This window comes from Podospora pseudopauciseta, assembly GCF_035222475.1.
Source record: "Podospora pseudopauciseta strain CBS 411.78 chromosome 7 map unlocalized CBS411.78m_7, whole genome shotgun sequence".
Lineage (NCBI taxonomy): Eukaryota > Fungi > Ascomycota > Sordariomycetes > Sordariales > Podosporaceae > Podospora > Podospora pseudopauciseta.
This window is the reverse complement of record NW_026946667.1, coordinates 2,663,635-2,676,896: the sequence shown is the minus strand read 5'-3', so window position 1 is coordinate 2,676,896 and position 13,262 is coordinate 2,663,635. Positions and strand designations below refer to the sequence as shown.

The window sequence follows — 13,262 nt, the reverse complement described above, 5'->3', positions numbered from 1 at the left end:
TGTCCTAAAGGAACTAAATCAAAGATAACCACCCCAAGATTTCCTCATCAATACTCCACCCCCACCATCACCCCACCACCACCATCCCCACTATCCCCACCCAGCATCCAGTCAAAATGTCGTAAGTGGAAAATGGAGGAAGGCTTACACATATGGGGCAGCTGTTGTGACCTCACAGGCATATCACATGAGTGGCAGTCTTGTTTTTAAATCTGGGTGGTAAGTCTCCCTATGAGTATCTCTGTCATGCACCTAAAGACAGACAGCCGTAACTATACAAGTGGAAAAGGAGGTCCGACAGCAAAAAAGAGAAGAATGCCAAAGTTAGCATGGTGGCCAAGTTAATACTAGGTCATCGTGAGTAGACAATTATATGCCTGTAAATTCGACAAGATATTTGGATATGAGGTACGTTATGGAAAGATGCCAAGTATTGATAGCCAACGGCAACGGTATGCCTTTCGGCTGGATGGGTTGTAAAGATGGTAGTTAGTCGTCATAAATGAAGGTAACTATGTGAATAACGAAGCTTGAAGAACAGCTGTAATTTATTGAATTGTCCACCCAAATCATCGCCCCACAACCGCTTCACACTGATTATCTACATTTGCTATCATTGATCGAGGCAAGCTCAAAGGAATAAAAGCTGTCCATGTCGGGGGCAGAGGGGTTACCAGCGGAAAGAAAAAGCAGAAAAACGCCCTCCAACGCCATGCCAGTCCCCTTCTTTTTCCTCCTTGTCCCAATGCCCTCATCCCATGTTATACCCCCATATCCTTTGTGACTGTTGCATAGCCATGAATAAATCCTCGCGCTTGCTCTGCTTCGTTGCATGCTTTGCAGGGACAGTCTTTGCGACTATTTGTCCCATCGTAGGTCTTATAAAGCCAAAACTCACTCCCAACCCATCCTCTGCCCCTCATGATGCCAGCCTTGTCCGCCCCTGAGAAGACTGGCCAAGGAATATCAACCTCCAACTCGTCGTTCGTAGCAATAATTGGAGAGGAAGATGGCGTTGCAATGTGATGTCGGGGGAGGTCGGCTAAACATATGATACAGATCCTCGCGTTTTTGCTTCTCCTTCTCTCGGGTTTATTCATCTTCTGAAACCCCTGCCCCATCGGTTGGTGTTGGCCTTACTAACCAAGCTATCAGAGTACAGGCTCGGTCCAGTAGGAGGTGGCTTGCCGTTGCCACCAGAGGATGATCCATTAGAGTCAACCTGCATGGGCTCTTCAAACCCCCACCTGCCGTCGACAACGCTATCGTCCTCATCGTAACCGCTGTTTCGGTTATTCTGACTGCTGGTGTGAGGGGCGCGAACATTCGGCACTTTGTGGTAAACGCTCAGAACCCTCCCATCGGCTGTTTGTTTGTCGAACATGGCAATAGCATTGTCGGCACCCTCCTTGCTTTCGAAGATGATTTCGGCGATGACGATCGGGCTCTGTTTGAGAATCCGGCACGATGTAATAATTCCACCAACAGGGGTCATGGCAGACTCGATATCGGCCGCGGTAGTGCCTGGGGCGAAGTTTTGGGCCATGACGACATAGGGCCCAGCAAGACCACGGATGCTGAGGCCTTTGTTGAATGCGCTGTTGTTGGCAGAGGGACCAGCGGGAATCGGCTTCTGCTTTTGCTTGGGACCTGAGGGTGGCTTGGGGCCTGAGGGTGGCTGGACCTGAAATCCCGATCTTTCCAAGCCATTCGCTATCTGCGCGGCGCGACGTTTCGCACGGGGGCCGGTGGGTGCGTGTGATGGGGGCGCATTGGGGTTCGTGATGCGGGTGGCGAGAGAGGAGGTATTGCCGTTCATGGCCTTGGGCCCTTTCGGAGGTTGGGTGTGGAGATCGTGAGTCCATTCACCGTTGATGTTGCCGGTACTATGCCGGGGGCCCTTGGGAGGTTGCTAATATGGTCAGAATAGGAGCCGCAGGTGTAAAATAAACGAAGAGATCGAACCTTCTTCACACCAGCACGGCTGGCGAGAGTCCCGCCAGGTGCGGCGACCTTGGGAGCACTGCCATTCGAACCGGAAGTGCTCGAGCGACGACCTGTACTGAAGATTTTGGCAGCGAGCGCCTCGTTCTTCTTTCTGGCGCGACCTGTGGCCAACAAGAGGGATGGTTAGAACTCGTCATCAAAGCCTTGGACGCAAATACTCTTACCGTCCTGAATGATTTTTTCAAAGTCGCTTGCGACTTTGACAGTATCCTTGGTGGGAGCCATCTCGAAGTTGCTGGGTGATTTCGTATGCCAGCTCCAAGTTGCACCCACTGCATCGCGCTTTGGAGCGCGTTCAACCGGGCGCAGGGCCCGAGCGTGTCGGTGGAGCTGGCCTTCACTTGCGCACGTGCCAAGTTGGCCCGCCTTCTCGTGCACGTGCCAATGTCAACCCCAAGTCTTCACTATACACTCCAATCCCCTGAAAGTTCGTTAAAGTGGGGCCGTCTTCTAACAACTTCACAACTTTCCTCTACAACCACCAATTTTTTCGCGGAAAAAAGGGTATTGCCCAACTCAAGGGCCTTTATTCATCTATTTTATCAATTTTCCCGCTTCGTTGTAGTTATTATAAGCCAAAAGGTATGGTTATTTAAAGTTACCGGTCCGAGCGCCCGAGCTAACAAACCTTCAAGTCGTAGGCTGTATGAGGGTAACATGCTTCAGAGCACCAAACTGCAATTCTTGGTTCAAAGACATCTCGGTTGATTAGATTAGTCCATCGAGATACTTGCAGCAGATAGTCTTATACGCCAACATCGTACATCCGTATGTTCACTAACTATACACAGAGACACCACGAGCCTCTCACAACCCCTTACTTATTCCCACCTCCAATTCTCCTTTACATCCTCCGTGATCTCATCAGTACTCGCATTCTTTACCCAGTCTTCATCCTTCAGATCTGGGTTTGGGTTCTGCCGCCCTGCTCGCCTCTCTGGATATAACCTCTCCAAAAACCCTTCAATCATAATACTGAGACTCCTCCTCTTCCCCATAAGCTGCTTCGCCACCGCCGGTCTCACAAGCCTCTCATGACAAGCCACATCAATGGCCGAGATCATATGCCGGGCAGTAGCCATCGCCTCCTTTACCTCTTCCTTGTTGGCCTCGAGCGCTTCCAGCGGAGACTTTGTCGGCTCCTCCGACCAGGCCAGGGTCCTCGCGTGTGTGTTCAACACTGGGAAAAGCCGGAGGATGGTGTTGCTAATCTGCTCTCCGTACTGATATCTGGTCTCATTATCCTGCTTTCGGAACTTGGTCTTGGCGATACGCGCCAAGTGCAGGTAGAGACGCATGGTCAAAAGATCGGGCTTCTTCAGCTCCTTGAGCATGATGTCGATGATTTTCGTTCCGTTGTCAAAGACGTTGGTGTTGTTCCGGTCGTTGACGCACGAGTTCATACCAAGACGGAAAGTCACTCGGTTGAGCATACTCGGAGGGTAAGAGGCAATGATTTTGGCCACCTCACCTGATGCATGACCAACTCGCAAGCACTTGAGGTACGTGTTGTAGTTGATGTGATCGGGCTCGATCTCGAGCGTCTCAGTCATATACTCCCAGTACTTTGGCGCAATCGCTGTCTGCTTCAGATCAGAAAGCACCTCCATGACCAATGTCAACGTTTGTCGTCCCGGGTTGGCGTATTGAATCGTGGCAGCCGGTCCTGTCCTGGCAAGACCTGCTCTCAAGGCGGGCGGGGGAGGGGCCTTTCCAACTTCGTCAACCTCTTCTTCCTCCAAACCCTCCTCCTCTTGCTCCCGTGCTGCTTGCTCTGCTGCCCTTTGCTCTCGCGCCTGTGTTACCCGACGAAGCTTCCTGCTGATGGAATCTGGCACCGGGAGCAACATGGTCTGTTTCAAGAGATCAAAAATGCTCCCCTTCTCCTTCTTGTCACCCGGCAACAAAACTTGGCTCATGGCCAACACCAGCTGCTCATCCATGATGAGCCTGCCGCTTCTCCATCTCGCCACCACGTCCTCCCAGACTACTCTCGCTTTCTGGATGGACTGCTCCACATTTCGTCTGATCTGGGCATCCGAAAACTCGGAAAACTTGTAGGTGTGTGATTTGACCTCGAATCTCAGGGCGTTCAACACGATGGTAAACGTGATCGAGTCGGGGCTTCTCAAACCGTTATTGGCGGTTTCAAGAATTTGAAACATGCTGTCGAGATCGTTTGCTCGCCCGCAGACGTCAAGGACCGCATTCATGTGAATGGTTGTCGGCTCGAGTGTCATGCCTCCGACTTGGTGTTTGCTGAGCATGGAGCGGTATATCTTTGTGGCTTCGGCCACTGCTGTCTTGGGATGCGCCGAGGCAGCACAGCCTCTGAAAAGAACAGTGTATGTTCTTGCGTTTGGCCTTTGTCCTCGCTTTTTCATTTCATTGAAAGTCTTGATGGCAGCCTGGAGGCGCCCCTTGTCCAGTTGATAGTCGATCAGGTGGTTCCAGGACACCTCAACCTTGGTATCCACCGAGGCCATACGGGTCATCATGAGGGCCTCGTCCCAGTTGCCGGCAGTGAGTGCTTTCTTGACGTGGTTGCCGATGTGAAGGGGGTCTTTGAGGTACTGGAGATGCTTCTTGACGACCTTTTTAACCTTGAGCAATTGTTGACTGGGCAATTCTTCCGATCCAGTATCCGTGAGCTCCTTGTTGCTTGGGTACGAATTTCGGAATGATTCCTCGGGCGTACTGGCAGCTTTTGGTTCCTCTGATTCTTGCGCCTGCTTCAACGCCTCCTCAATATCCTCGGTCGTAAGAACGCTGGACTGAGGCGGTTCGGAACTCGTTTCCCATTCGGCATTGGATCTCATGGCCTCCCGCATTTTGAGCTTCTTCGGTCGTCGGAGAGCCTGCTTTTCTTTTTCTCGCACGTAGGGCCCGTTCCGCCTGCCGTCCTCTCCTAACGCTGCTCGGATCTCGTTCTGGTCAAGAACCATCTCTGCTGGCACATCCACCCCTATCCAGCCCTTGACCTGCTCCAACCCTTTTTCCAGGTCTCTTCGATTGACGCCATACGCTTCGGCGAGGGACTTGGGTGTTGAATATTTGCGGCGGGCAGAACTGGGGTTGCGGATGGCCAGTTGCAGAGGGCGCAAGAGCCTTGATTCGAGCAGTATTGGGGGGCGCATCCCGCCCATGTTGATGATGCATGACCGACAGACGAACATGGCTGCGGTATCTGGTGCGCAATGCGCAGCACTTTACTTTGTTTGATAACTCTGTCCAAGTCCTCTCCCGTTGGCTCCTTGACACTCTGGCGCAAAGCGATCCTTGGAGTTCCTGTGCCGTATAGGTTTTCGTGACAATTTGTTTCGGCGGTAGTTTGACAAGAGTTCTCGGTCAATCGATCAAAGGTCCCTCGAGGTTGGGGGTTGGCTGATGGTTGAGCTGTGCTGGCTTATCGGGGGTCCTCGAGTGCTGAAGCTGTCCATATTTTTTTTTATCCGTCCAGCCCACTTGCGTCAATCTTTGGCGGGCGGGATTGCCAAGGCCAGCTAGACGGGTGCGGGTGGGGCCATAGATCGGCACTGGGGCTTGCACCCCATAATCAATGTCGTGCAAGAGTTCGAAGTTCGAACAGCAGGATGCTTGTGGTTTTTGGAAGTGAAAGAAGCTTAGAAGAGAGTTATAAATCTCTTTTGAAAGAGAGAAAACAGAACACAGTACCTGATAGGCTTGTGCACTAGAGCTCTACATATTACTACCGCGAGCTTGAAGGTATTGTCCTATCACCAGGAACCCATGTCATGATCTTCTAGTTATTGAGGCTTCAAGTTACTCAGGAAACTACAAGCTACATGAATATACCATCCTGAAAAACCTCACGTAAGTATAACAAAGTTGTGGTTGAACACGGCACACATATGTTGCTGTCTTTGGTGTAAGTGACGTTGAAATTTGGCGGTTTGATCCCAGCTTTGTTGCTGAGTGACCCCTGTCACCAATCAAACAGGGGTACGCGCCTGGAGACGCGACACACGAAAAGGCGCGTCCAACCCACTTTAACACCAGCGGCCAATTAATGGACAAAAGTTGAAGCCCACCCTCCTGACAGCATCCAGCATTGCCCACCGCCGCTTCCTGTCTAGGACAACCAACAGAGTCCCCAATCTCTATCCATTTTCCTATAGTTCGGAAAACATCACAACCTACCAGCCATGTCGAGAGCAGGGAGCAAGCGGGACAAGTTCGCCGAACTGCGCGCCCTTCGAGAGTCCGGCAAAAAGAAGTTCGACACATACGAGGTCGAAGAGGTGGAAGATCTGTACGAGGAGGTCGACGAGAACCAATACAAGAGGATTGTGCGCCAACGTCTTAACGAGGACGATTTCGTTGTTGACGACAACGGGGAGGGCTATGCGGATGATGGCCGAGAGGAGTGGGATCGCATACCAGCTGCCTATGACTCGGAAAGCGAGGATGAAGTTGAAGAACGAAAGGAGCGTAAATGTATGTTCTATCTTCTTCTGGATTTGGACCCATTAAAAACCGTTGGCTAATCTAGCTGCAACTTCAGCCAAGAAACAGCGAGACGAGGAAAAGGCGAAACGGGACGCCAATGATCGAAATATTACCGAATACTTCACCAAAGGCGCCACCAAGACACAGCCCAAACCCAAGGTCTTTAAGACAGAAGATGACGACAAATTCCTTGCCGACCTCCTCGGAGAGGTTGACGCCAATGTTCCCGCCCCCGTCGTGAGATCATCCAAGAAGAGAGACCGCTCAGCCGAAAGGAGAACGACCCGCGCCCTTTCTCCAGCACGAGAAGCCCGTCAACCGGCCCCCAAGAAGAAGAAGGTGATCGATGACAGACTTTCTTCACCATCCCCCGACTATGATATGGGTGAGGACAACTTCTTGCCTCCTGCCGAGGACGAGCCAGCAGCAGCTCCGGATGTCATGCTGAGCGATCCTCCGTTGCCATCTTCCCCTGCTGCAAAGGTTGCGCAACGGAGAGTGCAACCGAAGGCTGTCATAGAAGAGGAGGAAGAGGACGAAGATATGATGGAGGTTGCTCATACTGGCGCGGTAACTGCTGCTAGCGTCAACATCTCTGCTTCTCGTCCGGTCAAAAAGATTATCAAGGCGGAGCCTCTGCCCAGTGCCGCTATTACATCGTCCCCTATGAAGGCTGCCAAGCCTGCCATTGACGCTTCCTCTTGGAACGGCCTAAACCAAAAATTAAACATCGTTGGAAACTCGCAGGCCGAGGCCAGAGGGATAGGCAAGATCGACTACAAGGATGCTATCGAGGAAGATGGCAGTCTCAACCTTTTCTGGACTGACTACACAGAAGTCAACGGGAGTCTCTGTCTTTTTGGAAAGGTACTCAACAAGAAGACCAATCACCATGTCAGTTGCTTTGTCAAGATTGACAACATCTTGCGCAAGCTGTATTTCTTGCCCCGCAAGACCCGTGTTCAGGGCAAGGTCGATACTGGAGAAGAGGTTGAAATGATGGATGTCTACAACGAGGTCGACGCCATCATGACCAAGAAGAATGTTGGCATGTACAAGATCAAGGCTTGCACTCGAAAGTACGCCTTTGAACTTCCCGACGTCCCGAAAGAGGGTCAGTACCTCAAGCTTCTCTACCCCTACACCAAGGCCCCCATCGACATGAACACTACCGGGGAGACCTTTTCACATGTTTTTGGCACCAACACAGCTCTGTTTGAGCAATTTGTCCTGTGGAAGAACATCAAGGGCCCTTGCTGGTTGAAGATTGAAGATGCCGATTTCGGCGCGTTGAAGAACTCGTCTCACTGCCGGTTGGAAGTCTTGGTGGATCATCCCAACATGGTCGCGCCCTTTAAGGACAGCGAGAATGTGGAAGCGCCTCCATTGACTCTCATGAGCATTGCCCTGCGCACCATCTTCAACGCCAAGGCCAACAAGCAAGAGATTCTTGCCATTAGCGCGAGAATCTACGAGGATGTCTCTCTTAGTGACACCACACCTGCCGACAAGCTGCCATGTCGAACTTTTACTGTTGTTCGGCCCCAGGGTACTGCTTTCCCCTTGGGCTTTGAAACGATGGCCAAGGAGCGCAAGAGAGGACTCATCAAGCTCGTGAAGGAGGAGTCAGCCATGTTGTCTTTCTTCCTAGCGCAGGTGGATGTGGTGGATCCAGATGTCATCATGGGTCATCAACTAGAGGGCGTGGACTACAGCATTCTACTTAACCGCCTTCACGAGAAGAAGACTCACCAGTGGTCTCGTCTGGGAAGGCTGAGAAGAAGCCAATGGCCGACATCGATGGGCAAGGTTGGCGGCAACGTATTCGCCGAGCGCCAGATCATGTCTGGACGACTGCTCTGCGATCTTGCCAACGACGCTGGCAAATCAGTCATGATGAAGTGTCAGTCTTGGAGCTTGACGGAAATGTGCAATCTGTACCTGCCTACCGACGTTCCTCGCAGGGATCTCGACAATGAAGCAGCGCTCAAGAGCTTGGCTGTGACGAAAGACGGCCTTATGGACTACATCTCGCATGCTGAGATTGATACGTACTACGTTGCTGCTTTGGCTCTCCGAACTCAGATTTTGCCGTTGACCAAGGTTCTTACCAACCTTGCTGGTAATTCTTGGGCCAGGACGCTGACGGGTACCCGTGCTGAGCGCAACGAGTACATTCTGCTGCATGAGTTCCATCGGAACAAGTATATCTGCCCAGACAAGGAGCCTTTCAAGGGTCGTGCTCGGCCTGAGGATGAGGAAGACGGTGGTGAGGCTGGTAAGAAGAAGGACAAGTACAAGGGTGGTCTCGTTTTCGAGCCCGAGAAGGGTCTGTATGACAAGTTTGTTCTTGTCATGGACTTCAACTCGTTGTATCCCTCCATTATTCAGGAGTACAACATCTGCTTCACTACTGTTGATCGAACGTTTTTGGTGAGTTGACAACAGCCCCCCTTTTGGGTGCCTTTACTAACATGAACATAGTCTGAGGAAGATGGCGTGCCACAGGTCCCTGAGAAACAGGACCTCGGTGTTCTCCCCAGACTCATCGCCACCCTCGTCGACCGCCGTAGGCAAGTCAAGAGCCTAATGAAGGACAAGACCGCCACCCCCGAACAGCTTGCAACATGGGACATCAAGCAGCTCGCCCTGAAGCTAACAGCCAACTCCATGTACGGCTGTCTGGGATACACCAAATCCCGCTTCTACGCCCGACCCCTCGCCGTCCTCACCACCTTCAAGGGCCGCGAGGTTCTCCGCAGCACCAAGGACCTCGCCGAGAGCATGCAGCTCCAAGTCATCTACGGCGACACCGACTCGGTCATGATCAACGCCAACGTCGACAACGTCGCCGACGCCCTCCGCGTCGGCCGCGAGTTCAAAGCGGCCGTCAACGGCAGCTACAAGAAGCTCGAAATCGACATTGACAACATCTTCCGGCGCATCCTCCTCCAAGCCAAGAAAAAGTACGCCGCTGTCAACCTGGTGGAGACGGACGGGAAGTATGTCGAGAAGATGGAGATCAAGGGTCTGGACATGAAGCGCCGCGAGTACTGTCCTCTGTCGAGGGAGATCTCCAAGAAACTTCTGGATGAGATCTTGTCAGGCAATGACATTGAGGACTCGGTGCAGAAAATCCATGATTACCTCCGCGAAATCTCGTCCAAGATGCGCGAGGGGAAGGTTCAGATCCCAAAGTACATCATCCTCACCCAGCTGGGCAAGTCGCCTACCGAGTACGGCCAGAACGGGGATACGATGCCCCAGATCCAGGTCGCGCTGCGGGAGATGGCGAGGGGAAAGACGATGCGGAAGGGGGATGTGGTGTCGTACATCATTACCGGCGACGCGAAGCAATCCTCGGAGCACTTTGCCAAGCGGGCGTACACACCCCAGGACGTGCTAAAGGCTGGGTCGGAGCTGAGCCCGGATGTGGAGTGGTATATTGGGAAGCAGATCTTTCCTCCGGTTGAGCGTCTTTGCGCGAATATCACCGGGACTTCTACAAGTCAGTTGGCGGAAAATCTTGGGTTGGACCCGAGGAGGTTTGCGAACAACAACTCCAGCTCTGGGAGTGGTTCTGCGGGGGGACAGGATCTGGAGATTCACCCGTTGGAGTCGCAGATTCCGGATCAGGTTCGGTTTGTGGATTGTAAACGGCTTTTGTTGAGGTGTAGGGCGTGTAAGGGGACGGCTGCGTTTGAGGGGTTGTTGGGGTCGGTGGAGATGGTTACGCCGAAGGGGCTTGCCTGCCCTTCTTGTTCCGCTACGCTGTCTACACTCTCTATTGTTGCGCAGGTGGAGGCGCAGGTGAGGGAGCAGACGTCGCGGTATTATGAGGGGTGGCTTGTCTGCGGGGATGCGGATTGTGGCAACCGAACTAGACAGATGTCTGTCTATGGGGACCGGTGTCTTGGACCGAAGGGGCTGGGGAGGGACTGCATGGGGAGGATGAGGTGGGAGTTTGGGGAGAGGGATATGTATAACCAGCTCGTGTACTTTGCTTCGTTGTTTGATGTTGACAAGGCCAAGGAGAAGGCTACGAGCAGGGCGACGGGGGGTGAGACGGGGGAGGTGGTGACTGGGGAGACGAGGGAGAGGGTGATGGTTATGGCGGAGCATAATAGGGTTCGGTTTGGGACTGTGAAGGGGGTGGTGGATAGGTATCTGGATAAGTGTGGGAGGCAGTGGGTGGCGATGGATACTTTGTTTGGGAAGTTGGGGTTTGTGGCCAACTGAGGGAGTGGCTGGTGGAGGGATTACTGCTTATGGATCTGTCACGTCTTTTCTGGTTTGATGGGTTCCATAGTACTAGTCTGGCATAGGCGGATGGCGTTGTCTTGCTTTGGCTTTGATGATTTTGTAGTTTATCACTAGGCGTTGCCTTTCTATTGTTATGAAATAATGCACACCTTATATACTGCTCCTCTGCACCTTCCTGCCAGCGAAGTAGCTGATAAACTTGAAGCAATGGCAGCTTCGGCAGCTTTTCAGGCCACTCTGGTGGTGTTTGGGTTACTCCTTTCGCTTTCAGTTCGATTTCTGGGGATGCTTTTTTTCGGTAATTTTCTCCCACTTTCTGGGAGCAACATGCCGGTCTGGTTGGCCATTTAGAAAGAAGGAGCAACTTCGCAGTTGTTAGCTGTTCCTACTTTTATGTCTTGATTCCATTGTTCACACCGGTCAAATACGCATTGAATAACCTCTCGTATACTCTTACACCACCTCCCCCCCACAACACCCCCCATCTTACACACACCCCCAATCCCTCACTGCACCACATCCCCCCCAAACCCAACCGGCCTCCTCCTCCCCCCATTCTCTGGCAATATCGCCAAAGCCTGATAAACCTTCCCCATCCCCCCGGGCCCCCTATCAACCAACCTCCTCCAAGCCTTCTCCACCGCCCTCCCCTTCTCCTCCTCCCCCGCCCTCTTAGCCAGCACCTCAGCCCGTTCCCTAATCCCCATCAACTCCAAGAAATCCCCCTGAGCAACAGGTCCATGAACCTCCACCCCTTCGCTCGCTTTCGTAGCCGACTCCGCAATGCCCGCAAAATCGACATCAACTGACAAATCAGTAAGTCCGGGCTCGGCAAAAGGGGAGACACGCCTATGTTTGCGGATGCCACGGAGGGAGTTGGTGGGGATGGTTCCATCTCCGGGCCCGTAATCAAGAATAAGAGCTGCGCCGGAGGGTTTGGGTTTTGGGTGCTGGGGGGAGCCGCCTATCCGGGCTGCAAAGTCGCTTGCGTAAAGGGAGGCGTCGGGGCAGACTTCTAGGAGGGCGCCGGGGCCGACGGTGGATTTGAGAGCGCGGAAGCGGGGGGAGGATTCGGGGAGGTAGAGGGAGTGACGGGTGGAGGAGGTCGCACGGGTGAGTTGGAAGTCGGGGGGTGGGGTCTCCCTGGATTGGGTGGCTGGTGTCTTGAGGGATTCGTGGGTTGAGCCGGGGGGTGTGGGGGAGACGAGCATTTCGCGCCATTGGAGGGTTGGGGTGGTGGTCTTGCTGGAGGGGGAGGAGTTGTCTGTTGAGGAGGGAGCTTCTGATTTGGAGGCGGGGACGGAGACGAGTTCGAAAGTGTGGATGGGAAGGGCGTCGAAGAATTCGTGGGCGACGATGAAGGGCATTTTTTGGGGGGCTATTGAATGTTAGATTTGAGCAGTGTAGAGGAGGAGTGGAAGTCACTTACCAATAGGAATTGACTTGATGGTCTCGGTCCACACGATGGGCAGGGCGTTGTATTTGCATACGCTGTGATAGCCAACCTTGGACTCGGTCATGGGGGCATCTTCGCCGCAGAGAAGGTTCTTTTGAGCCATTCTGAGCTCGGGACTGGCCTCAACCATGTAGATGGCGTCTATGCTATTGGCCATGGCTGGGAAGCTTTGTATTGTCTACCAGTTGTTAACTATGACCTCAATTCAGGAGACATAGTTGTACATACCCTAAGAACATCATTCATGAGAGTGCCACGTCCTGGCCCAACTTCAATTAACTCGACGCCCCGACTCTGGCGTTCCTGAGCTAGCCATTCCGTCAGGAACCATACACCAATGAGCTCGCCAAATACTTGTGAGATTTCTGGTGATGTGACAAAGTCACCCTTTAAGCCAAACTGATCCCGGTCTTTCTCAATGGCTCCAGTGTAATAACCTCCGATATCAGAAGTCAAACACATGCGCATAAAACTGGCGAGGGGAATTGGTCCAGTCAACTAGTGATATTATGAGTATGAGCATGAGATAGGTACATGAGTGAGAGCTCACCTCAATGGCAGCTGCCAGCTGCTTGGCAAGAGGAGTTGACCATTTTCGATCTTTGTCCTCATCAATATCTCGTAACCCCGTTGTAGCAGAAAAGTTACGGTGTTGTGATGTCAAAGTGGTGGTGCCACTCAAACGGTTGTTTCCAAGTCTTGGTAATGAGCTTAAGCTTGAGCTCCTGGTGGAAGCTCTTGGGAAGATACGGCGAGCGTTGCGAAGGGCTCGAGGCACGGCAGACTTCATGTTGGATGACTTGTGCAGAAAGTCTCAGTCATGCATCTTCTTAAAGTTCATGAAATTTGGAACAGAGAATATATGACGGGCGGGGAAAAGATCTCTCAAGACGTTCGAACCTGCCTGGTGTGTTACACCTGCGCTCTTGCTTGATGCTGGAGCTCCCGAATGATTATCGTTATCTCTTATCTTATCCGAGACCTCATAGAACCCTAACCCGATATCACCCAACGACCTATCCGACCCAAGTGGTGACCTTTAACTCAAACACCAAAAGTGGATGGC

At 52.5% G+C, this 13,262-nt stretch overlaps 4 protein-coding genes across 4 annotated transcripts; 1 reads left to right on the top strand and 3 right to left on the bottom strand.

The window, feature by feature from the left end:
- Positions 1-661: 661 nt before the first annotated feature.
- On the bottom strand, positions 662-2,299 carry QC763_710970 (uncharacterized protein). The gene is made up of 3 exons (XM_062916092.1): positions 2,172-2,299; positions 1,966-2,108; positions 662-1,912 (listed from the first exon to the last, which is right to left on the bottom strand). Exons 1-3 carry the CDS (start codon positions 2,230-2,232, stop codon positions 1,097-1,099), a joined length of 1,020 nt encoding a protein of 339 aa, XP_062762107.1. The 5' UTR covers positions 2,233-2,299; the 3' UTR covers positions 662-1,096.
- A 529-nt stretch (positions 2,300-2,828) lies between these two features.
- On the bottom strand, positions 2,829-5,183 carry QC763_710960 (uncharacterized protein; the record flags this gene model as incomplete). Its single annotated transcript, XM_062916091.1, has 1 exon — positions 2,829-5,183. One exon carries the CDS (start codon positions 5,181-5,183, stop codon positions 2,829-2,831), a length of 2,355 nt encoding a protein of 784 aa, XP_062762106.1.
- Positions 5,184-6,031: 848 nt separating this feature from the next.
- POL1 (DNA-directed DNA polymerase alpha catalytic subunit pol1) lies at positions 6,032-11,209 on the top strand. The gene is made up of 3 exons (XM_062916090.1): positions 6,032-6,465; positions 6,533-8,910; positions 8,962-11,209. Exons 1-3 carry the CDS (start codon positions 6,174-6,176, stop codon positions 10,714-10,716), a joined length of 4,425 nt encoding a protein of 1,474 aa, XP_062762105.1. The 5' UTR covers positions 6,032-6,173; the 3' UTR covers positions 10,717-11,209.
- QC763_710940 (uncharacterized protein) lies at positions 10,961-13,256 on the bottom strand. The gene is made up of 4 exons (XM_062916089.1): positions 12,747-13,256; positions 12,425-12,694; positions 12,170-12,374; positions 10,961-12,118 (listed from the first exon to the last, which is right to left on the bottom strand). Exons 1-4 carry the CDS (start codon positions 12,984-12,986, stop codon positions 11,247-11,249), a joined length of 1,587 nt encoding a protein of 528 aa, XP_062762104.1. The 5' UTR covers positions 12,987-13,256; the 3' UTR covers positions 10,961-11,246.
- Between the last annotated feature and the right edge of the window lie 6 nt (positions 13,257-13,262).

Bases quoted from the DNA above. Each gene is read 5' to 3' on its own strand.
- QC763_710970 (XM_062916092.1), bottom strand. From the start codon at position 2,232: ATGGCTCCCACCAAGGATACTGTCAAAGTCGCAAGCGACTTTGAAAAA. The intron at 2,109-2,171 runs GTAAGAGTATTT...TGTTGGCCACAG, and splicing joins TGAAAAAATCATTCAGGACG to GTCGCGCCAGAAAGAAGAAC. The intron at 1,913-1,965 runs GTTCGATCTCTT...TGACCATATTAG, and splicing joins GCCGTGCTGGTGTGAAGAAG to CAACCTCCCAAGGGCCCCCG.
- QC763_710940 (XM_062916089.1), bottom strand. From the start codon at position 12,986: ATGAAGTCTGCCGTGCCTCGAGCCCTTCGCAACGCTCGCCGTATCTTC. The intron at 12,695-12,746 runs GTGAGCTCTCAC...TAATATCACTAG, and splicing joins AGCTGGCAGCTGCCATTGAG to TTGACTGGACCAATTCCCCT. The intron at 12,375-12,424 runs GTATGTACAACT...AACAACTGGTAG, and splicing joins TCATGAATGATGTTCTTAGG to ACAATACAAAGCTTCCCAGC.
- POL1 (XM_062916090.1), top strand. From the start codon at position 6,174: ATGTCGAGAGCAGGGAGCAAGCGGGACAAGTTCGCCGAACTGCGCGCC. The intron at 6,466-6,532 runs GTATGTTCTATC...CTGCAACTTCAG, and splicing joins AGAACGAAAGGAGCGTAAAT to CCAAGAAACAGCGAGACGAG. The intron at 8,911-8,961 runs GTGAGTTGACAA...ACATGAACATAG, and splicing joins CTGTTGATCGAACGTTTTTG to TCTGAGGAAGATGGCGTGCC.